This window comes from Chanodichthys erythropterus, chromosome 18 (assembly GCF_024489055.1).
Source record: "Chanodichthys erythropterus isolate Z2021 chromosome 18, ASM2448905v1, whole genome shotgun sequence".
NCBI lineage: Eukaryota > Metazoa > Chordata > Actinopteri > Cypriniformes > Xenocyprididae > Chanodichthys > Chanodichthys erythropterus.
Window position 1 is genome coordinate 34,421,816 of NC_090238.1, and position 23,755 is coordinate 34,445,570.

Sequence of the window (23,755 nt, forward strand, 5' to 3'; positions counted from 1 at the left end):
TGTACTTAAAAGTACACTTGCAATAGTTCCACTTTAGCACAACCAAATATACTTAAGTATATCTTTAGTTGGACCTCAGCACTACTTCCAGATAACTAAAAGTACATTAAGTACAAAATTTGGCAGACTTTAAGTATACCAGTTTAGTATACCAAAAGTACAACTGCAGGGTATTTATATTGAGTACGTAAATATGTAAATGTATTTGTAGTATACTTCGCATAAAATAATTGTATTTCAAATACATTTTAGTATATTTTTCACTAGGGAGAAGCTAAGAGATTATGCCTAAATACCTCTATTTGTCTATCAAGAATGAAAGAAAATAATAGGAGGTTCGAAAAACATTAGGGTGAGTAAATGATGACAAGACGGCCCACTCTACAGTAGCGACAGGTGCTTCGTTAACTAAATATGAACAGTTTCGCATTGCAAAGTTGCAGCAACTCCGTTGTTACTCGTCAGCTCGACGATGGGCCACATGCACCGCAGTTGTATTAATATCCTGCAGATATTCATTAAACCAGGATGTGGATTTCTGTGCCATATGGCAGAGCACCAAAGGAGCGTGGAAGGATGTGAGCATTGTGAATGATCATTGTACCGCAGGGGGCAGGGACTCAATGACAAGGTCCGTCTCACCCCCTAACGCTAGATGAGTTAGCGCGAGCGTGTTGAATGACAGCCATTGACACAATCTGCGTTATTAGCCAGGGAGGCCACAGTAATCTCCAGTCCAGATGGTAAGGTAATAGAAGGCATTGCCAATCAAAAAGCAGATGCTAATCAAAAAGTGCTATGCTAATAACAAAGAGGGCTATCACGGGCGCAGACGTGCAGAGCGCATCTCATTTAGAGGGAGGAATGGAGTGTTCAGGTAGAAAAGTTTCAGCTCTGGTGCCAGCTATCTATCAGGGACAGGTCGCAATGTCTCTCGAGCTCCCTGTCAATAATGCACTCCAAGTCTGACAGATGAGGTTGGGCTCCACGTAGAGAATACAACAATGCATATACTGCATTCAATCAGCCGCAGCTGAAAGTTCGGGGGAAGGCAAGAAATCAACACTAGAAACGGCACAATGCGGCAAAACCTTGAAAATCGACTTGACAGTGTGTGGCGCGAATGTCAATGATGATCTGCAGACAGAAACTCATTGTCACTGATTTGCATACTTTGTATTTATTACTCTGCTGTTGAGTGCTAGATTTTCTGCAGAATGACATGAAAAGTGTTGGGTTTCTTTCTTTGGGCTTTAAAAGGGAGAGACGCGAAGCTTGCATACAATTCAAGCTACAGCTTTGGACAGTCCTCATCAGGACATGGAAAAACACACACCAGTTGAATTATGCATGGAAACTGATACGAGAACGAAGGCTAAGAAAAGAGCTACACCGCATAACATCATTGTGCTTTGTAAGCTGGAGGAGGTGAAAGGGGGTTTTGTAAACCTTGGCCGGTTTTCCAGTGGCAAAGCTCACCTTGATCTTAGCCATGAGGGCGTCGGTGGAGGCGGCCAGTTCTTCGACCTGTTTGCTCATTTCCTGTTTACCCTCTTTGAGTCCATTCACAGCCTCTGTGAACTTCTCCATCCTCTTCCTCAAATTTTTCACCTTCACCAGGCCATCAATGCTGCCATGAGAATAGGGACAGTGGTGTTCATTTTTTGTCCAGACCATCAATTTATTCAAAAAAACAAAAAACATCTTTTGTGCTCATGACTAGCATTTTTTTTTAACTTCTATATTAAATTTCATCTTGATATTTTGTGTAATTTTCAGAGGCATAAAGCCACAAATGTCAAGGTCAAATAAGTAAACAAATAGATACAATAAATTAATAATTACAATGCCATGACAATATGCCACCTCTACGTTTACATTACGCCTCCAATGTCGTATTGCTTTTTATAGAAATAAAAACCATTTAATTCAGTTGGATAACGGTCGCTTCAATTCCATCCAGCTCATCCAACACAAGCTGCAGAGTCGTACGTAGTGCAGCAGGAATCAGAGTTCACTCATCATGTGACTAGAGTAAGTGACGAGATGACAGAAAGACCATGGCGAAGGATTCGTTACACAACAGAGCCTAAGCGTCTGACCAATGTCTTGTAACGTGCGCGATCGCGAAATAAAAAGCGAAAGTAAAGTACACAACCCAGCCTAAGATAGCTTTCATATTGAGAGATAATTGCATGCATCAGGGAGCCACTTTCAAAATGCGGGATATTGAAATCACGTTTGAATGTCCCGCATTTTGAAAGCGGCTCCCTGATGCATGCGATTATCTCTCAATATGAAAGCTATCTTAGGCTGGGTTGTGTAGTTGTAATCATCTCTCAGCTCTGTATCATGCTTGAAGAAAAATTTGGTCTGTATTTGCACTTTGAATATTGAGAGTACTTTAATTTTGGTTGCACTTATTGTTTGCACTTAAAACTAAGAGAAAACTTTGTTATTCATTTTTATTTATACTGTGTTTATTTCTATGATCAATTTGCAGAGAGAAGTTCTGTAAGGAGGTCATAAGTGTGTAAAAGCTCATAAATCATGTACAGTTCTAACGTCTGAAGAGACTCATATGAAATAATACAGGAGAGAAGCCAGCTAGTTGAGTTTGTGGCGAAACCTTTTACAGTGCTTGAGTTGTTGTCTTTTACTGCATATGATAATTCTTAAAGAAATTAAATTACATTCATTACACGGTGATTAGTTAAAACATTTCAAATGCAGCAGCCTATTTTTCTAGTCATGTATTTCGTCATTGAGGATTTCTTAAAATTACTGTGTAAAAATCGTGAACTCAATCTTGTATCTCGTTTTGTGATTAAACTGTCACATCACACCCCTTTATATTTTTTATATATATATATATATATATATATATATATATATATATATATATATATATATATATATATATATATATATTCGTTTTTTGTTTTGAAAACGGTATACATTCTTTGACTAGATAAGGTTTAAAACTTAAATGTAAAAAATCCCTTTACCTTATATATATAGTGAAAAAAATAAGATCTTTTCAAGGTGTAATGTGTGTACATACCGAGACTTGTGTCTTCTTTTGCACAGCCACATGCGAACCGTCTTCTGAATCTTGATGCAAGCATTGGCCCTGTAGTTCATTTTGTTCCTCACTGTGGCAAGTGAAAGATAGAGGAGAGAAGATGCTTACTCATCAACAGCAAACTGTAACTCTACAGAGATGTATGGAAGGTGTGTGGGATGCTTCTAATTGCTTTTATGAAAGGCAGTTTGTTGGGGTTATGAAGGGTGACGTACATTTAATAACTGACAGTGTGCACCACTGGACCTTCTTCCAGCGGCTGCACACCAGCCACTTATTGACCCGTTTTACAAGCTCGGCCAGGTGTTCCGGATCAGACTTCATGATCTGGTCGAACTCTGCAAACTGAGGCAAACACACACACACACGTTGAGATTTATGTAGCTGAATTCTTGTTTACGAGGTTCCCATGTGTGAAAGCTTAATGAAACAGGATAGCTGTTTTAACAGTCTTGTATTATTCCAATCCTCATGAGAAACGTTGTGAGAAATGATCACCTTCCCGGGGCGGAAGAAAACCCTGGTCAAGCCAAACTTGTAATCGTTCTCGTTGAGGCCCAGTGCTTTAAACAGAGCCTGCAGGAGGAGAAAATACAATCAGACAGTGGAACGCATACTTTATTAAATGACTTTCAGAGATCAACAAGAATGGCACTATGTCCTCGGGCCAGTACGCTATTGAGTTTCAGTGTATGTTTTCACATTTTTTTGCGCGTTGCAAACTTAAACATTTGGTTTTCTGTGCTGTTTTGTTTTACATTATTGTGAGAATGACTTGTGAGATAGAATCAGTTATAATGATTTGAAAACAATAATCAAATCAGTAATGTTTTGCAACTTATGCCACTTTCCAGCTTAAGTGTTTATGATAATTACATAATAGTGGAGCAAATTTTCCAGCTGTTAGTGCAAATTAAAACAAACTGTTTTAGGGTTGTTTATGAGGAAAAAACAACATTTAATGAAAAATATAAATACTTTTTTAAGTTTATAAAAATATGCTCCTAATATGTGCTTGAATGAAAATCTGTCCTGGCAGAGACAGCAGAAAAACAGCCCTTTCTGTTGAGCCTTGATTATACTCTAGATATTGCATTACAAGCATAATGCAATCATCAAAATGAAGTAATTGCAATCAATCATTAATTGCAGCCTGCTCATCTCCTTTATTAGCGTGGAATCCAATTGTACATTTTATGATAAAGTAAAATACTTTATATTTAACTGCGGGTGTAAGATTAAAATGCAATTTGACTTCCAAATGTATCTGTAACTACTGATGATAAACCACTATCATTTATCATAGAAATCAATGAGGGATTACTCTGTGCGTGCTTTGGGAAGTGGAAATGAAAGGTCATATAGTCTTTTCTAAAAAGAATCCAGCTAGCCATCATCAATCATACTAATCCTAATTACAGTGCCCTCCACAAATATTGGCACCCTTATTAAATATGAGCAAAGGCGGCTGTGAAAAAAAAAATCTGCATTGTTTATCTTTTTGATCTTTCATTAAAAAAATTCACAAAATTCTAACCTTTCATTGAAGGAAAATAATTGAAAATGGGGGAAAAAGCTCATTATGAAATAAATGTTTTTCTCCAAAACACGTTTTCCACAATTATTGGCATCCCTAGAAATTCTTCTGAGTAAAATATCTCTGAACTATATTTCCATTCACATTTACATTTTTAGCACACCAGGGTGTCTAGGGAACATGACATTGTGCAGCCATGACTTCCTGTTCCACAGTAGTACAAATATGTGTAAACACAAAGGACAAATCCCCTTAATCATTCATCACAATGAGAAAAAACAAATAATATAGTTCTGATGTGCAGCAAAAGATCGTTGAGCTTCACAAAATAGAAAATGGGTATAAGAAAATAGCTAAAGCAATGAAAAATCCCCATTTCCACCATCAGGGAAATAATTAAGAAGTTCCAATCAACTAAAGATGTTACAAATCTGCCTGGAAGAGGACGTGTGTCTAAATCATCCTAATGCACAGTGAGGAGGAAAGTTTGAGTGGCCAAAGACTCTCCAAGGATCATAGCTGGAGAATTGCAGAGATTAGTTGAGTCTTGAGTCTCAGAAAGCCTAAAAAAATTTTCAAACATCACCTACATCCCCACAAGAAAAATCCTTCTTTGCTCATCCAAAAACAAACTCCAGCATATTCAGTTGTCAGACAAGACTGGAACTTCAAAAGGGACCGGCTTCTATGGTCAGATGAAACTAAAAAAAGGGCTTTTTGGCAGCAAACCCACCAGATGGGTTTGGTGCACACATGGATAAAAAGTACCCCATGCCCATGGTTAAATTTACTGCTGGATCTTTAATGTTGTGGGCCTATTTTTCTGCTGGAGGTCCTGGACATCTTGTTCAGATATATGATATCATGGATTCTACCAAATACCAACTGATAAAAATCAAAACCTGACCGCTTCTGCTAGAAATCCAATAATGGGCCATGGTTGGATCGTCCATTAGGACAATGATCCGAAACAAACATCAAAACCAACACAAAAATGTGTCACTGAGCACAAAATGAAGCTTCTGCCATGGCCATCTCAGTCCCCTGACCTGAACCCTAAAGAGAATGAGTGGAGTGAACTCATCAGGTATTATAGAAGAAGACTCAGAGCTGTTATCTTGGGAAAAGGACATTGCAATAATTGGGTGCCAATAATTGTGGTAAACATGAACTAGAGAAAAACATTTATTTCATAATGAGCTTTTCCACCCATTTTCAATTCTTTTCCTTCAATGAAAGGTTAGCATTTTTGTGAATTTTTTGAATGAAAGATCAAAAAGATAAACAATGCAGATTTATTTTCACAGCCGCCTTTGCTCATATTTAATAAGGGTGCCAATATTTGTGGAGGACACTGTATGTACACAAGAACATCAGATGAATAACAATCAGAATAGAATGAGATGCAATGATAAAGATAAAAAAAACAATAGAGGTTTACTTTGCAAAAGAGTCGAGGATCAAGCCTTGTGAGCTTGTTGGGCATGTACTGCTTGTACATGTTGTAAAGCTCATGAAAAGGAGCTCGGGAAGGAAAGCCACCCTGCATCAGGTCCAGCACTGATACCATGCCTGAGAGGAGAAGAGAAGAACAGATAATGTAGCCATTGAAGCTACAGGATTTGCTGCACTGAAGGCTGGAGCTGAAGCATGAACCAAGTTTAAAGGAAGATTCAACATCTTATTCTTAGTAATGTGAAGTCAACCTGTTCCTGAACACTATGTGCTTGCCTTTGTCAAAATAAAAAGTTGCAAACATTATTTTGTAGAGTTCTGTTGACATAATAATGTTGATCATTTCATCAACATAATATCGTCTGTAATTTAAACCCAAATTTCTGTGTTAACTGTTTTTTTATTAAAAAATTACGCTGTAACTTAATGAAATTGTCTTGATAACTTCGGAAATTAGGCAGTGGATTTCTAGTTCCCAGCATGATTTGCACAGGACTGGATAAGGTGAATGAATGTTGAAAATATGTGTTAATTTATTTGTTTTTAGTGAAGGGAAAGACCTGTTAGTGTTTAATGCTGTTATGTTTGACATTTAAAAGAGTTTCTGTAATCCTGAAGTTTTTGTTCTTACCATTGTGCTGAAGAGTAGATGAAGGTAAACACTACATTGACTCTATAAGCAATGACTGCGCTAATGCCAGTGATGAGTAATATCTTACTTGTTCAGTAAATATGTTAAATAAGTTATGCTAGCACGTGCTAGGATAGCTGTTGATTTGAAATGAAATAGATAAGATTAATTGGTTCTGGTTCTAGACTTAATTTTCTTGAGTAATCATCTTAAAATGTTGTGTTTATGCTACAAATTCAGTTCCTCTAAATCAGTGTAGCTTGCTGGCTGAACGTCAATTCACTCAAAGTTGTCATAAAAAAAAAATAAATAAATAAAAAAAAGAAGATGCAAACTGCTTTTTGTTGAGCAAAGACATTTTTTAGAGACACAAGTACTTGCATATTAGAAGGCAAATAGTTGACAAGTCTACATTTACCTCATGTGTTGCATAACTAGTCAACAAAGGTATCAAACTAACTGGCTAAGACATGTCAGTGCAACTTTTAGGATATACTCTTCTTATTTCTCTTGCCTGAAAGTTTTCTAAAACTTTGCTAACAGCCAATAAAATGCAATAACACAAACCTTCAAAACACTCTTGTGGTAACGCCACCTCCAATAGATAATGAAAAATCAGTGGAGCTGACATTTAATATGGCCGCTCTATAGGCAATATCGGGATTTGTTAAAAAAAAAAAAAGTGCAAGCAATTTATGATTGCTGTGTATTTGTGATGGGTTTTCTTAAATTGAAATATGTGAAGCATTACCACAAGTGCTGTGAGATGAATTGGAGAGTAAAAAAAATACACCTATGTAATCATATACATACCCGAGCACTGCAGCTGAGACAGAATCTGAGCTCCTTCAAACTGGTGGCTCACCATCTTCAGATTAGGCTTCACACAACGGATGAAACTAGAGCCCTGTACAATGTATACACATGAGATGTTATTACATATTACAACAGAGCACAAACAATATTATATTTGTAGTCAGCATGACAAGATCATTGTCTAAATGGCCATGGGTCTAGGATATCGCAAATTGGAACACAGCAATAAACTATAGCAGGGTAAATTTTTGTATAGGTACATGTTCAAAAGTCTCTAATGCTCACCAAACGTGCATTTAAAAAAAAAAAAATAATCCAAAATACAGTAAACAATTTTAATACTGTGAAACATGTATTAAATATAATACAGTAATAACAATATTAATATTGTTAATAATTAATAATAATATTGTGTGTATTTAACAAACCAATGAATACAATTATATAAAATCATGTGGAAACTATAAAATATATACAAAAAATATTGCAAATACAACTGAACTTCATACAAGTTGACGCGTGTCTTTGATATCAGAACATGAAGACATGAACCTGTCAAAATACAACTGTGGAAACCCAACAAAGATTATGTAGAAAATGCTCATGCTCCCTCCAGTCTACAGAAGTATGTTGATTTACCCTTATTAGCTGATAATTCTGATTATGTTCAAGATGGACACATTTCTACCATAGCTCTCCTCTGAGAAAACCTAGCAATCAGGTGTTTTCAATCTCATCTGAAATGAGCAGTGTTGGGGGTAACGCATTACAAGTAACATGCATAATGTATTCAGATTACTTTTTTATATTAGGAGTAAAGTAATGCATTACAAGTAACATGCATTACGTAATCAGATTACTTTTTCGGTGTTACGAGTAATGCACTTTAGAAGTAACATTGCGTAATTAGATTACTTTTCTGATGTAAGGAGTAAAGTAATGCATTACAAGTAACATGCATTACATAATCAGATTACTTTTTGATGTAAAGAGTAAAGTAACATTACAAGTAACATGCATTACGTAATCAGATTACTTTTTGATGTAAAGAGTAAAGTAACGCATTACAAGTAACATGCATTACGTGATCAGATTACTTTTTCAGTGTTACGAGTAATGCATTACAAGTAATGTGCATTACGTAATCAGGTTACTTTTTTGATGTAAAAAGTAATATAACACATTAAAAGTAACATGTTACCAATTACCAATTGTAAAAGCGCTATATAAATAAATTTGACTTGACTTGACATGCATTATGTAATCAGAATACTTTCTCGGTGTTACGAGTCATGCATTACTTCTAATAAATTGTAATGCACATTATATACGTAATCACATAACTTTTTTGATGTTACAGCAAATTACATTATAATAACACAAATACATTTATTTACAGTCAAAAAGTTACTGCAGATGAAATATTTAAAAAAACAGTCACAATAATAGTATGAATTGTAACTGAAATAGAGCTAGTAATGCATGATGTCCACTTTAGTTAACAAATGATTAATCAGAATTTTCTCACATTCTAAAAACAATACTTGGGAAATTTAACTGTGATATGACTAGATATGATTAGATTTTGCTTGATACTAAAAAAAATGTTTTCACCTGCAAGAATCTTCTAGGATAGAAGGAATGGATGGATATTCCGGAACAACTTGACATTTCTGACTGGCCATCGGCCCTCTTGGTTTGGAGGGGGAAAAAATCAACATACAATGGCTTGCCACTTAGTGTCAATGTATAGGATGATGCACTAGGGTCCACTGTAGAGTAGGGGTGGGGGGAAAATTTGAAGAATCATGATGGGGACGCAGATGATTCTGAATCGATTCACAAATGTCAAAAATAGTTTTTCTAAATGTTAATTGATAACACTGTTGACGGAAAGCAAAAGGCGGAACTCTGAAGCGCTGAAGTGCAGCGCCTGGACAGTCTGTGGCATGCACATAATAGTGCGTGTCCACTGGTGCGGAGCAGGAACAGTGCGAGCGTTTTCAATTCATTTCTATGGAAGTTGAGCTTGAACCATGAAGCTCACCTTCCATAGGAATGAACTGAAAACGCTTGCTCTGCTCCGCTGGCTTCGCACCAGTGGACACTCACCGTAAGAGGCCCATGAAGGCAGTCGGTGTTACCGGCTCTGCGTTAAAGCTAGCGTATGAAAGCACTTCGGCTTCTATAAAGTTGAAGGGGAAAAGGACCTGGGCTGCATTTCTAAAAAGCATCGTAAACCTTAGTTGATCGTTGGTGGCAATTGCTCTACAGTCAACTTAGGCTTACGATTCTTTTGGGAAACACTACCCTGGACAAGCCACACTAGATGCAAGTTGTGTTATTGCTATATAATTAATATTATATATAATATTGTTATATTGCCTATTGCACATAACAGGAGAATGTTGGTTAGAAGTCTATTATTTTATGTTAGTGTTAGAATATGCTGAAGTCCATATTAATTTGCTGCTACAGGCACAAATTTCTTTTTCTGTTGGTTCTTTGCAATGCTGGGACATAGGCTGACAAATGTAACCTTCCAGTTGACTTGCCAAATCACTTCCATTTGTTTTATTAATAAAAGATATTGGAAGTAATTCATTATGGATCATTTCAAATACTTTGCTTTAAAAAGTACTAAGTAGTCACACAGTGAGAAAAAGAAAATCTGTATAGAAAAAAAAGATAATCGTTTTATCATCGCATCACAGCCCTCTGAATCATAATCGAATGGAATCGTGAGGTTCATAGAGATTCCCACCCCTACTGTAGAGGTTGATGTACAACTATGCCATCCAAACCCATGCATATGCAAGAAAATGCTTTTTGAATAGATGTCCACTGTAGTGATCTCAATGCGTGAAAATGTTAAAAACAGTTGTGCTGCTTAATGTTTTTTGTGGAAACCGTGATATACTTTTTTCAGGATTCTTTGATGATGAAAGATCAAATAAGCAGCATTTATTCCAAATGGTGTTGATATACTTTGTAACATTATGCATGTCTTTACTATTGTTTTGAAACAAATTAATGCACCCTTGCTGAATAAAAGTAATAATAATTAAAAAAAAAAAAAAAACTTACTGACTCCAAACTTTTGAATAGTAGGGTAAATGGGAGAGCATTGCAAATATATTTTTTGTGTTTCCATTATTGCCTTTCTACGACTTTCCAAAAGAGGAAAAAACTAAAATAGAGATAAATTGCAGCAATAAAAAGAAATAAAGATGGCAGCTATATCTAAAATTACATCAGTATTGACTAGTTTTTGTTTGTTATTAAATGCCAAAATAATATAACATTCATTTAACAAAATAAAATATAAAAAGTCTGCTAGATTTACTTTTTTTGCATCATCACAGACTGTGAAAAAAGTCCATACAGCATATTATGGCCAACTTAGGAATATACAGTCTAACTGAAATGCAAAGCAAATAACCACATTTTGATTATTTTAGTAGTGCCATAAATCAGCAACTGTCACATTACATTATTTGCTGTGCCGCTTGGTTTGTGGCATGCATTAGACACACTCAGTAAAAACCAAAACAAGTTGCTACCATTTTTATAATTAATCAATGCATAACATTAAACACATTACTCACCGTACTGCGAAGCTTTTCCAGTAAAAGGTTCAGCTGGGTCTATGAAATTTGATCAGAAAAGAAGCGTGAGAGTGAGTCCTGTAAAATTTAACACATTCTACACACACAGTTGTAGAGTTTTGCTGCCATGCACATAGTATCACAGATTTAGACACATACAGGAAGTAACAGACATGCATTTTGCTGGTGATTGGTCCAATTACAAAGATCTTTTCTACAAGTTCAATATGTCATGGTGACAAATGACATGGTGATATGTTTTCCAGTGAGGGCTCTCGCACAGTATGAATTCCTTGTGTATGATCTCTTCAGCAATGGCATGACAAACAACTACAGCAGAGACTAAAAATGTGGCAGCCGCATTCAAACAAAGATGTGGCAATGGATCAAGTTGTTGAAAAAGATCGGAGGAGAAGGGTGGGAGAAACTTAAGATCTACATGTGTTTATGAGGTTGTAGGTTACACTGTGGTGCCGGCACTGAATATTTCAGCCAGGCTTACCCTACAAAAGCTTCAGCTTTTTTTCACATTTTTTCCTTGTTTCTCTCTTTCTATATTTATTTCAGCCCCAGAACTTTTCACAGGGAAAGGTTGAAGAAACAGGATAAGGTCTAAGAAAGGAGGATGGAGAAAGGGCAAAAGTTAGAAGGAAAGGAATTAGATCACCAGGTAAGAGATCAAATGTCTCTCACAAAAACTTTTAAAACCTAGCACTAACAAATAGAACAAAAAGAAAACAGTGAACTACCTAGCCCCATAAAACAAAAACTACAGTGGTATAAAGACAAAGCCTTGAGCAACTCCTAATCTGAGGAAAACCTGTAGCCTTGAGGGCTTAAAATTTTTTGTCATATCTTCAGAATTATTAATGCCTTTGACAATGTGTATTTTCTGGCTATCATGAGAATATAAGTTCAAAGCTAAAGGGTAGATTCACCTTGAATTTGTTTCCCACACTGATAAAGCTGAGTTTGCCAGCCTTCTGTTTTGAGTCCTTGGAATTGGAGTTGTTCTCAAAGAGATCCCGCACAAACTTGTCCTTCGACTCACACACCAGGCTCTCCAAAGACATGTGGAGGGCGTCATTATTCTTCTCCACAAACTGGGTCTGCTCACACACATACACCATACAAGCGCACACACACACACAAAAACCCACAGGGCATAGAAATAAAAACAAAGTCAACCTCACAGAAACCCAAGAACTTTACCAAAGGGATTCCCCCAAGTCAAAAATTAATTAACCTTTGTTAAAGACTGTCACGTTACAAAACTAAAACAATGAGATGGTTTCTACAACTAAAAGGATTCAGAATGAACTGAGTGAATTGGGACCTTACAGTCTCATAGCACACAGCACCAGCGAAATGTCTTATGATGAAACCTTCATCATCTCTCAAATTCCTGTGGATTGTAAGCTTTGACTTCCTGGGCACCTGCAAAAACAGCAAAATCCATCTTTGCAATTGTATTTTTATGACTTCCTTCATATTTGGGTCATGACATTGATTGAATGTCAGGGTGAATCACATAAAAACTGTCAAAAAATGCCCAGGTCATATTTAAACCCCATAAATCAAAAGAAACAAAACAACAATTAATATTTCACATAAAGAAAATGGAGCCTTATTATGCATTTTGACATTCAGGGTTAGTGGTTAAAACTGCCATATAGATATCTCATAATTTGGTCTGGTCTATCACTTTAAGACCTGACACATGGATCCATTATACTGTTACACATGCATTAAAACATAACGGACTGTGTTTATGTGAATACTCGCCAAAGACCGGCAATAACGGACATTATTTTGTGTGCATTTGACTGTTTAAGTGCTATAAGCAGCGAAAAACAACTCAATTTACCACAATTAAGAGGTGGCTTAATGCTCACGCACAAAATCTGGGATACATGCAATCCAAACACCGAAATTCAAGCCCTGTAACACCAGCCATATTCATCTGGAGCAAATATGGAGTGAGGGGAGGCAGGTTGGTGTGTCAACTGAGTGTCTATTATGCGGAAAATGAGTATTGAAAGCGTTTCAGTATCGATATGTAACGAAAAATCTATATTTTTGATTTGGTTTGACTTAGTTTATCATTTCAGATGCCTTTTTAAAACAGCAACTGAAAAAATTTAACTACAATTGAAAAATGTATATTTAGGCTATATATAAATTAAAATTTAAACAGCCAAAGTGTCTAATAGGAGTGACTGCGTTACAAACTTTCAGAAGAAACATGATTGTTTATGTTTGCTGATGAATGTTTATATGTGAATAAAAGCCTAAATTAAATCTGTTTATCATACAAAGTGAGTTTCTTCAGAAAATTTGTACTAAACCGCTAAATTCATATGGATTAGTTTTACGATCTCTTTATGAACTTTTTGAAGCATCAAAGTGGTAGTCGCATAGCTGTCTATGGAGGGACAGAAAGCTCTCAGATTTCATCAAAAAGATCTTCCTTTATGTTCTGAAGATGAATAAAAGTCTTACGGGTGTGGAACGACATGAGAGTGAGTAATTAATGACATAATTTAAATTTTTGGGTGAACTATCCCTTTAACCTCAAAATTCTTCAGATGGAATTGATTTCAAATATTGATGTTCGAGATTAATAAGAGAATCACTATTAAATGTGCTGAGATGAGATTCAAATTCAAATTAGAGGAAAATTACTCCATCTTCCATTAAATATTCAGCTACTATTTATATACAGGATGACACTGAAGGCCCAATCAAAATGCAAAAAGTGAAATTTGATTTAGTGTCCAGAACCAAGTATATTTTTTTTTAGCAACTGAGGAGCTAAAAAGGAGCTAAAAAATATATACTTAAGGAGCTAAATATATACTTGGCTGTTGGAAAAACCAAACCATAGCTTACAGTGAGACGGAAGTGATCTTTGTGCTTGCTGTGAACTGTCTCTGCAAAGTGCTGATCACTGGGCTGGGGAAGACGGTTCTCCTCATCCAGAATATCCAAGATACCCACCAGTTTTGCCTCAACCAGATCTGCAAAGCAAAGTCACAGTGAGAAGTTCACGACTGATGACAGAAACTTTCCATGCGAACGAATATGAGGTGAATAGTGAATTAATATATTCAATCCCCCTGCAGAAGTACTATCCAAAGTGAAGCAGAACTCAGCAAGTTTAATGGACGAATGCAAAGTCGGTGGGCACACATGGACCTTTTGATAATCAGTGCGAAGGCAACCGTTGTATGCATAATTCATCTGAGACGTGCGCAGGTGAGAGAGGTGCGGACGCAAACGCAGTCCTGTATTTGCATGAGCAGACACCAGAGTATAAATGTGAGGTGACTGATGAGGAGACATGCAGGGAAAGGACCTGCGCGTCCATTTGGAAGTCACAAGGACATGTGTTGCATCGCTATCAGGAGAATTAGGAAAAGCAGAGATGGCAAACGGAAAGCAAGATTTTCCCCTCGGAACAGAAGTGACATCTGTGATGCAGGTGCTGCATTCCTACTTTTTGCACCACAGACACCGCATCAGAAGCGAGATGTTATGTTAAGCCACCTGCATACTTTGCAAACTCAAACAAGCTGTTGATTTTTGACAGCTTGGGCAAAACACAGGTGGTTTCTTTTGCAATGCAGAGGAAGAAGATCTTCGATAAGTCGTTGTCATTTTTTATTATGCCCCTTTTCACAAGATGTAATATAATTCTCTGGTGTCCCCAGAATGTGTCTGTGAAGATTCAGCTCAAAATTCCCCACAGATCATTTATAATAGCTTAACAAATTAGCCTCTATTTGGGTGTGAGCAAAAACACAACATTTTTGTGTGTGTCCTTTTAAATGCAAATGAGCTGCTGCTCCTGGCCCCCTTTCCAGAAGAGGGCGGAGCTTTAAGAGTTCACACTTCGGTTGCTCAACAACAAGTTACAACTTTAAGAATGAAACTGGACATTTCTGAATGGTTACCGGATACATTTTAGTAGTTGCTGTGGAGTTGATTCAACTCATCGACTAGCATGTGCCGTCATGTTAAAGGGTTCACCCAAAAATGAAAATTATCCAATGATTTACTCACCTTCAAGCCATCCTAGGTGTATATGACTATCTTCGTTCAGACTAACACATTCAGACATACATTTAAAAATATCCTAAGTCCTCCAAGGTTTATAATGTCTGAATGGGGGGGGCCGCATTCTGAAGTAAAAAATAATGCATCCATCCATAAAAAAAAAAAAAAAAAAAAAAAAAGTAATCCATACGACTCCAGTGAGTTAATAAAGGCCTTCTGAAGCAAAGCAATGCGTTTTTGTATGAAAAATATCCATATTTAAACTTTATAAATTAAATAACTAGCTTCCAGCGGACAACCGTACACAGAATGCGGAAGTCGATTTGCGGCGGAAGAGTATCCTTTGACCTGACCCTCAACATAATGATGAACACAGAGAGGATAGGATAGAACAAAACAAATCACCGGTCACGGATTAAAAATTATCGTTTTAGACTTATTTATAAAGACAAATTTCAGAGGATTTCGATATAAGACAAGAGAAGCTTAAATTTGTTGCACAGCCCTATTTGTTTGAACCGCGAGAGGAGTCTAAGCTTATAATACTCCTACATCCTGTGTCATACGTCGCGTCAGAGAATTACTCATTTGACGCAAGTCGACTTGAACACTCTGTGTACAGTCATCTGCCGGAAGCTAGTTATTTGAATTTATAAATTTTTAACTATGGATATTTTTCTTACAAAAATGCATTGCTTCGCTTCAGAAGGCTTTTATTAACCCCCTGGAGTCATATGGATTACTTTTTTTTAATGGATGGATGCATTATTTTTCACTTCAAAACATGTCCCCCCATTCACAACCATTATAAACCTTGGAGGACTAAGGATATTTTTTTTAAAATATATCTCCAATTGTGTTCATCTGAAAGAACATAGTCATATACACCTAGGATGGCTTGAGGGTGAGTAAATCATGGGATTTTGGGGTTGGACTATCCCTTTAATCTTTTATGCAAATCCAGCATTGAATTGACCCTCGTTTGTGAAGCAATCCAGTGTAAAATGACGGTGACAACAACACTTCCTCTTCTCTAAAGCAGCTCAACATGGCCTCACCCCCTTTGTAACATGTTCCCAGGGGCAGGGTTTATATAAATTTGGGGGTTTGTGAGGTCACCAACCCGGGAAGAAGCTTGTTGTATTCCCTACCAGCCATTTGTCCTTAAAAAGCAATTTCCTCCATGATCCTATTTTAAAATCCATGTGTCTGTATGAGTGTTTTGCCGGTCTGTGTTTTATTGGTTGTTGTCCCCACCCTCTACTCTCCCACTTTTCCACTGCTTTCCATGCCCATTTCTTGAGACTTTCAGAGTGTGAACGACCAGGCTAAAACAGACGGGGGGGTCGACTAAAATGATAAAAGGCATTAGTTCTGATAGCTCAAGACAGCACACTTCAGTCTGGTGATGGTATTTACTTTCATTGAAAAGGTTGAAGATTTCACAGTGTGTCCTGAGATTGAACTGACTTTCTGTTTCTGACTGGGTGATTCGAGTCAGACTACACTGCTCAGTGTGACAGTGTGACCTCTTCATCTTATCTCCTAAACCCTTCCCAGAAGGTTCAAGAGTGAGAGAGGTCCCTCTCAGGATTCATTCCTGTTTTATCTCAGGCACCCAGCATGCATTTCTGCTGGAATATTCATCTTCGGCATGTTTTGTCCAGAGAGCAACAAACATGGCAATGTATACAAATAACTATGTGGTCATTTGGAACAGTTTGTTGACATTCAAAGGACATAATTTGAGAATAAATTACATTTGCACTGTGCATTTTGGATTTAGAGACCCTAGCATATCCGCGTGTCGAGGAGTTCATTATATTTTAGTTGCCGTCTATAGGCCGTAGTGCATCCAGTAATGACTGGAATGGAGGAAGGTCATTAATATTCACTGCCAAAGGGACACTGACCTATGCAGTCCTGATTATCAACATAATGAACTTCATTCACTCCCAGGCCTTCTTTCTGATACAGCTCTTGCTCCTGGAGAGAGAAAAAAAAGAAAGAAAGAAAACATGGTTTTTGCTGAAAGTGGGAAAATGCTTAACTTAATATGTTGGAACAAGAGCATCTCAAAAGAAGTTAAAATCGGAAGAGTTGTGTGCTTACAATGAAAAAAGAATACAGATGAAATTGCTTCATGTGTCAGTTTTAAGGAGGGCATAGTTATGAGTCACTGATCGATACTAAAAATCCCAATAACATTCATGACTCACCTCTTTCAGTATGCGTTCATTAAAAAACTGCTGCAGCTTTTCATTACAATAGTTGATGCAGAACTGCTCAAAGCTGTTATGCTCGAAATACTCTGAATAGGAATATAAAAAAAGCATTTTATGATTCATGTGCTAGGTATGTCTCTAAAGGCATTTAACAGTTAGACTATTACAGAGACACTGTAAGTGAGAACCAATTATCACTAATCCTACTGCATACTCTCAACCTCATTCCTGCATAAGACAAGCTAATAGCAAGTGAATCACTATGTGCTCTATATATTCAATGAGTTAAAGTTTAACATTAATGGAATATTTCAGGTTACAGTTAGCTAAAGTCTTTTGACAGACAGCATCATCTGTTATCATGAGAAATAATTCTAGGTTGTAGAAAAAAAAAAAAAAGACAGTTATGCAATTAAAATGGAGACATGCATTTCCTTGTAGATGTCTATTGTATTGTATGCTTACCCAGTGTTGCGTGAGCTGCTCTAAAAACGTAATTAATTGCTAGCTATTAATTACATCTTAAATGGTGTAATTAGACTACTGTACTAATTACTCTCTTTAAAAAGTATTGCAATACATATTACTAATTTATTTCTAAATCCCATATCAACTTCGACCAGTCGAACAATATAAATGAAGCATGTTTGCTGATCAATGTTTATATGTGAATAAAAGCCTAAATGCAATCTGTTCATCATATAAAGCAATCAAGTCTTTTCAAAAAATTTGGACTAAACTGCATAATTCATATGATTCGTTTTATAATCTCTTTATGAACTTTGAAGGGTCAAAGTGGTAGTTTCGTGGCTGTCAATGGAGGGACAGAAATCTCTCAGATTTCATTTAAAATATCTTAATTTGTGTTCTGAAGATGAACGAAAGTCTTACGGGTTTGGAACGACATGAGGGCGAGTAATTAATGACAGAATTATCATTTTTGGGTGAACTAATCCAATAAAAAGTGCATTTCTGTCTTTGACATCTATCTTTTTTATAATTTTTGACCATTTTTTTTTCTTAAATTATATTTAACCAAGAATATTTCTTTAAGTGCATTAAGCTAGTCAAAATAGCTCAGAAAGAACTCTGTTGCTACATACTGTACCTTAAGGTCCGAAAGTCTGAGACAACACTGAAAATCTGTGAATTACAATCTTAATCCTAAAAAAAGGTTTTAGGATTAAAAATAAATAAACAAACAAAATGACACTAATACTCATTAAAACATAAAATTAACAAAAAATATATAAGATTCTGCACTACTTCTATGTTTGCAATCAAAATTTTAAAAAGGTGGTCATAATGAAATATACCACTAGATGATGTTTAGCAAGTGGTCTCAAATGTTTGGAGCTCACTGTATTGAAGACAAAGTGGTCTCATTTCTCAGATGCATCTGGCTGACATGTTTGAAAATTTAAGAGCCACTGAGAACAGGTAAATGAGAAGATTCAGTGCATTGCGGCTATCTCACAAGCTCACCAAAGCCAGCGATGTCCAACACGCCGATGAAGTTGGAGGACGTATCAAAGGGAAAGCACTGGTTGACCCGTTTGACCACATGATCAAAGAGCCGGCTGTAAACGGCTTTGGCGAGAGCATCGCGGGCATTGTTGGCCTGTTCCACCTTCAGAGGCACCCTGGAGAGGAGCAAAGTGGGACAGGAGGAGTCAAAATCTGGGCCAGGGCTTCTGCTAATGCCACCTCATCAATACATGTCCATTCTGTTTTACTCTATCCAACTTTGCACTCTTCAGACAGTTGCTGTTTTAGCACTCCAAGCAAAATATGTGAAAAACACTTTGGGGGAAAGCAGAACACCAACTAGAAATAATTTAGAGTCAAATTTTAATTTATTTGTCTCTCAATTGCATTATGATTACAGATGCTCAAGGCTGCTGAAGAATCTATTTAGACTTTGACTCGACAATAATGTGTTTCTAGAGTTAAACAGAGGACAAACGAATATGATTAAGGTCTTTACAGGCTAAAGTTTATGTCAGTGAAATTGTTTGGTAATGATATACAAGAGGAAATTAGATTTTGGGTTTTTTGGGGGAGGCTGTTCCTTTGCTTGTATTTATTTGGACAAAGGTCAATTTTCTTCTTTCCAAAAATGACAATTACACAAATTCCTAAGACTATATGCAAGAAAATATGTTTTAGAATGTTTTTTTTTTTTTTTTTCTAGTTTATGTACACTCTAAAAATGCTGGGTTAAAAATGGACAAACCCAAATATTGGGATGTTTTAACTCAGCAGTTGGGTTAAATGTTTGACCAACCTGCTAGACATTTTATTTCACCCAACTATTGTTTAAAAATTACTATATGACTGGCTTAAAATGAACCCAAAATAGGATGGAAATTAAAAATGAGACACATAATTACTAGAGGCAACAATAATAATCAAAAGGTGAACATTTATAATTCATTAAACTTATGTTAATTTCCAACATATTTTGGGTTCATTCTAAGCAAGCAATACAGTCGTTTTTAAACAATAGTTGAGTTAAATAAAACTACTCAGCAGGTTGGGAACACATTTAACCCAACCGCTGGGTTAAAACAACCCAATAGCATTTTTTTTTTTTTTTTTAGAGTGTACTTTCAAACCAAAACCTTTTTTTTTCCAACATACTTCTTTTCTTCTTTGTTCTTCAAGTGTATAAAAATCGACTTAATTGTCCTCCTGGAGATTAATTACATAATTAAACTGAAACAAAAAAAAAAAACTTTGATAAATGCATATACGCAAAACAAACAGCACTTGAAATCCCGGTGTAGTTTAAAGGGCTCGAAATGCAGCAGCCCAGCGATATTACATAAAAACACAATAAATCTCTATAACACACGCCTGTAAAAGCAAAGCAGCTCATAATCACAAGCCACAGTGCTATTCTCGGGAGGCATATGGATACCGGCGACCATCTGAAACTTCAGAACTGGATGATAAAACCTTCTTGCTCTCTTGAAGACGCTGTCCCGCTGTGGGAATACCTGCTGTGTGACTCTTATTGCCTGCACAGTTAATAAAAGCTGGTCTTGGCTCACAATAATCTCTACAATCTTGAGTCTGAGATTGCTTTTCATTAACTCGCATTTATGCTATTAGTGTATTCCCTCTGTAGCATGTGAGTCAAGAGGCTTCGTTCACAATGTCACCTGCTTTGTTGCGTTTAACAGGTTTAAAAAGAAAAAAAAAAAAAGAAAAGAAAATCACAATGCGGCTCTGAAATGAAGCTCTGTCAGGCACAAGCTGCTGCCCTCTGCGGTGTCTATCGGTGTAAATTGCAAGGGTCACCGTAGCCTTGTTTGAATACAGTCTCCATCATTTTCCATAAAACGCATATTGCATATGTACGTGGTTGTGCATCTGTTCGCAGTCAAATGAGGAGGGCAGTGAAACCTCCTGCGACTTTGATTCTCATCATACCTAAAAGACCCCAGGCCACTCCCTCAGACAAACATCCATTATTCATGCAGTGCAAACACTCCCAGTCCAGCATCTGTGCTTGGTTAAATATTAATCCACCGAGCGCTGCCCTATCATTCAGACACAGCAGAATATAAAACCCCACCTGGGCAACGGAGAACGGAGAATATGATTCAATCGAGTTTTTCCAATTCCTCTCCCCTTTGACAACTGGTGTGTGCAGTAATTGGACTGTGGGTTTTACATGGTGAAAGCTGAGAGAAACTGGGCTTTTGTTTCACAAACTTGAAAACCTGAGTCTTATCTTTGACCATTAGGAGGAGAAGAAGTAGTGTGGAAAAAGCTCCTTGATACCTCAGACTAGTCATGCAAGGTCTCCTCTCTTAAGTAATCGATAAAAAAATATATATATCCATTTAAATGCAGAAGACTTTTGATGGCAACTAGACTATTACGGCCCCTCAGCCAATTTAGTCTATGCCACATTTGATTATACTAACCATATCTCTAATGGAAAAGCTGCGATTAGCTATTTTCATCTCTCCTCTCGTCTCTGAGCGGGCGACTGGAGGATTCATTTAACAGTTATGCGAATGCGAATGGGGTGAAATGATGAAATGTAATACTAGAAGACGAGGGAGATGTGAGGAGAGTGTGGCAAATACCAAGCAGGGATCTGTCTGAATTTTGATTTGTCTTTTGATCATCATTTGAATGCAACTAAAACAAAACAGGCTGCCCCCAGGTCACTGGCTAAGCAGATGTTAAGGTAAACATATGGGGTCACTCACTTGATGACTGTGCCTTTGGCGCCCCCTGCAGTGGTGAGCATGACCCTGGTGGTGAGGCTGACTCTCAGGTCGTCCTGGTCCAGGCCGAGTAGCTCAGCACAGTATTCCAGAGTCTGACTGGACTGGTTCTTCAAAATGCAGCCACCTGACACCACATTCATTTTAATGGTCATCTTAAAACTGTGTCTCATCATGTTTCTAATGCTACATCTAGACAGCAAATTGAGTTTATTGAGGGAAAAATCGTAGTTAATAGTGAACATGTGTTCTCCATACCAAAGTGTTTCTGAAAAATCTTTTATGTTTTTTCATTATATTGTTGCATTTTTGTTGGTTTTATCAGATTTTGAAAAGCTTTATATAACTTTCAATAGCTATATATATTAATATTTAAATATATACAAAAAAAAAATCTTTTTTTTTTGGTCAAATTATCTGATATTTTAAGAGACATATAATTGTGCGATATAAAGTCAGAAATGTGAGTTATAAGTCAGAGTTGTGTGATATAAAGTCAGAATTGGGAGATATAAAGTCAGAATTGCGAAATATAAAGTCAGAATTGCGAGTTATAAAGTCAGAATTGCGAGATATAAAGTCAGAATTGCGAGATATAAAGTCAGAATTGCGAGTTAAGTCAGAATTGTGAGATATAAAGTCAGAATTGCGAGTTATAAAGTCAGAATTGCGAGATATAAAGTCAGAATTGCGAGTTATAAAGTCAGAATTGCGACTTAAGTCAGAATCGAGTGATATAAGGTCAGAATTTCGAGTTACAATCCGTATTGTGAGTTATAAAGTCAGAATTGCGTGATATAAAGTCAGAATTGCGAATTATAAGTCAGAGTTGTGAGATAATGGTAAAAAAATGTCACTGCTGTGAATAAGGTCTATATCAGAACAGTTGTATCATCCTGCCATTTTTTACTTTATGCCTACAAAAAAAAATAATAATAATAATAATTAATTCATATATTAAAAACATGTTCCTCATTAAAACAAACAGATAAAAACTAAAACAACCTCACTGTGTGAGATTAATGACTTTAACTCATCAATGCTGTCTAAGAGCTAAAAGTGTGGAAATAAATCTATAAAAGCATACTCCTTCAATCACTTATCTCAGCCATTTCCAAAAATATGTGCTCATACATAATAGTCTTCAGGTCTCCTGTAAGGCCTCTTTAACATTAGGCTCCATGTTTTCTAGCTGAAAGGTGTTTCAGGACAGCATCTCCATTGTGAGTGGGGAAATGGAGCAGGCCAGAGCAGTAAAAGGTGTTATACCTTCATTAGAAGAGAAAAACAAATCCGGAAGTCTGGCAACACTAGAAAGAGCCCCCTTACCCCCTCAGCAGCTCTCTAATGAGGTCTTTTGAGTTGGAGGAGGGGTGTGTGTGTGTGTGTGTGAAGGAGTTTAATGAGGAGAACATCAGCACATGTGCATGAGCTCAAAAATAATAATAAAATAACACTTTAGACAACAGTGAAAATGTCTTCCCTGACTGAATGCAGATTCTGGATAAAAGCAAAACTGGTCACATTTTGAAGTCTTTTAACCTGAATGAAACCGAATATTTCTGAACCAAGCGTGATTAAGCAACAATCGATAAATCCCATCTCTTTTTTGTCCTAACTGGCTTGATTGCAACTGACACACAAGATTTTTACTGTCTGTTTGCATGGTTTCTAGTTCTGTTATGGATAGCCCCTTCCAGAAATTAAATTCCACTGGTTGTATATTAAACATATGGAAGCTTGTTTCTGCAATGAAATAAAAAATAAATCAGTTAATTGCTCATTTTTCTCACAATTCTGACAATTCTCAGAATTGCGCGATATAAAGTCATAATTGCACGATATAAAGTCAGAATTGCGAGATATAAAGTCAGAATTGCGAGATATAAAGTCAGAATTGCGAGATATAAAGTCAGAATTGCGAGTTATAAAGTCAGAATTGCGTGATATAAAAGTCAGAATTGCGAGATATAAAGACAGAATTGCGTGATATAAAGTCAGAATTGTGAGATATAAAGACAGAATTGCGTGATATAAAGTCAGAATTGTGAGATATAAAGTCAGAATTGCGTGATATAAAGTCAGAATTGCG

At 36.6% G+C, this 23,755-nt stretch overlaps 1 protein-coding gene across 5 annotated transcripts in view; it reads right to left on the reverse strand.

Moving 5' to 3' along the window:
* The window catches only part of myo6b (myosin VIb), a 77,454-nt gene that overhangs the window by 27,038 nt on the left and 26,661 nt on the right, over positions 1-23,755 (reverse strand). For 2 of the 5 annotated variants that reach the window (XM_067366735.1, XM_067366734.1), the window contains exons 12-26: positions 21,646-21,790; positions 18,902-19,059; positions 17,411-17,502; positions 17,105-17,177; positions 14,025-14,152; positions 12,474-12,569; positions 12,071-12,241; positions 11,133-11,171; positions 9,139-9,216; positions 7,522-7,615; positions 6,064-6,194; positions 3,584-3,661; positions 3,301-3,430; positions 3,065-3,155; positions 1,480-1,630 (exon numbers count right to left, since the gene is read on the reverse strand). In XM_067366735.1, the coding sequence (XP_067222836.1) occupies positions 1,480-1,630; positions 3,065-3,155; positions 3,301-3,430; positions 3,584-3,661; positions 6,064-6,194; positions 7,522-7,615; positions 9,139-9,216; positions 11,133-11,171; positions 12,071-12,241; positions 12,474-12,569; positions 14,025-14,152; positions 17,105-17,177; positions 17,411-17,502; positions 18,902-19,059; positions 21,646-21,790 (1,655 nt within the window). Of the gene's footprint in view, positions 1-1,479; positions 1,631-3,064; positions 3,156-3,300; positions 3,431-3,583; positions 3,662-6,063; positions 6,195-7,521; positions 7,616-9,138; positions 9,217-11,132; positions 11,172-11,634; positions 11,745-12,070; positions 12,242-12,473; positions 12,570-14,024; positions 14,153-17,104; positions 17,178-17,410; positions 17,503-18,901; positions 19,060-21,645; positions 21,791-23,755 lie in introns of those variants that run through there. The other 3 variants (XM_067366737.1, XM_067366736.1, XR_010892493.1) reach the window with 2 other exon arrangements.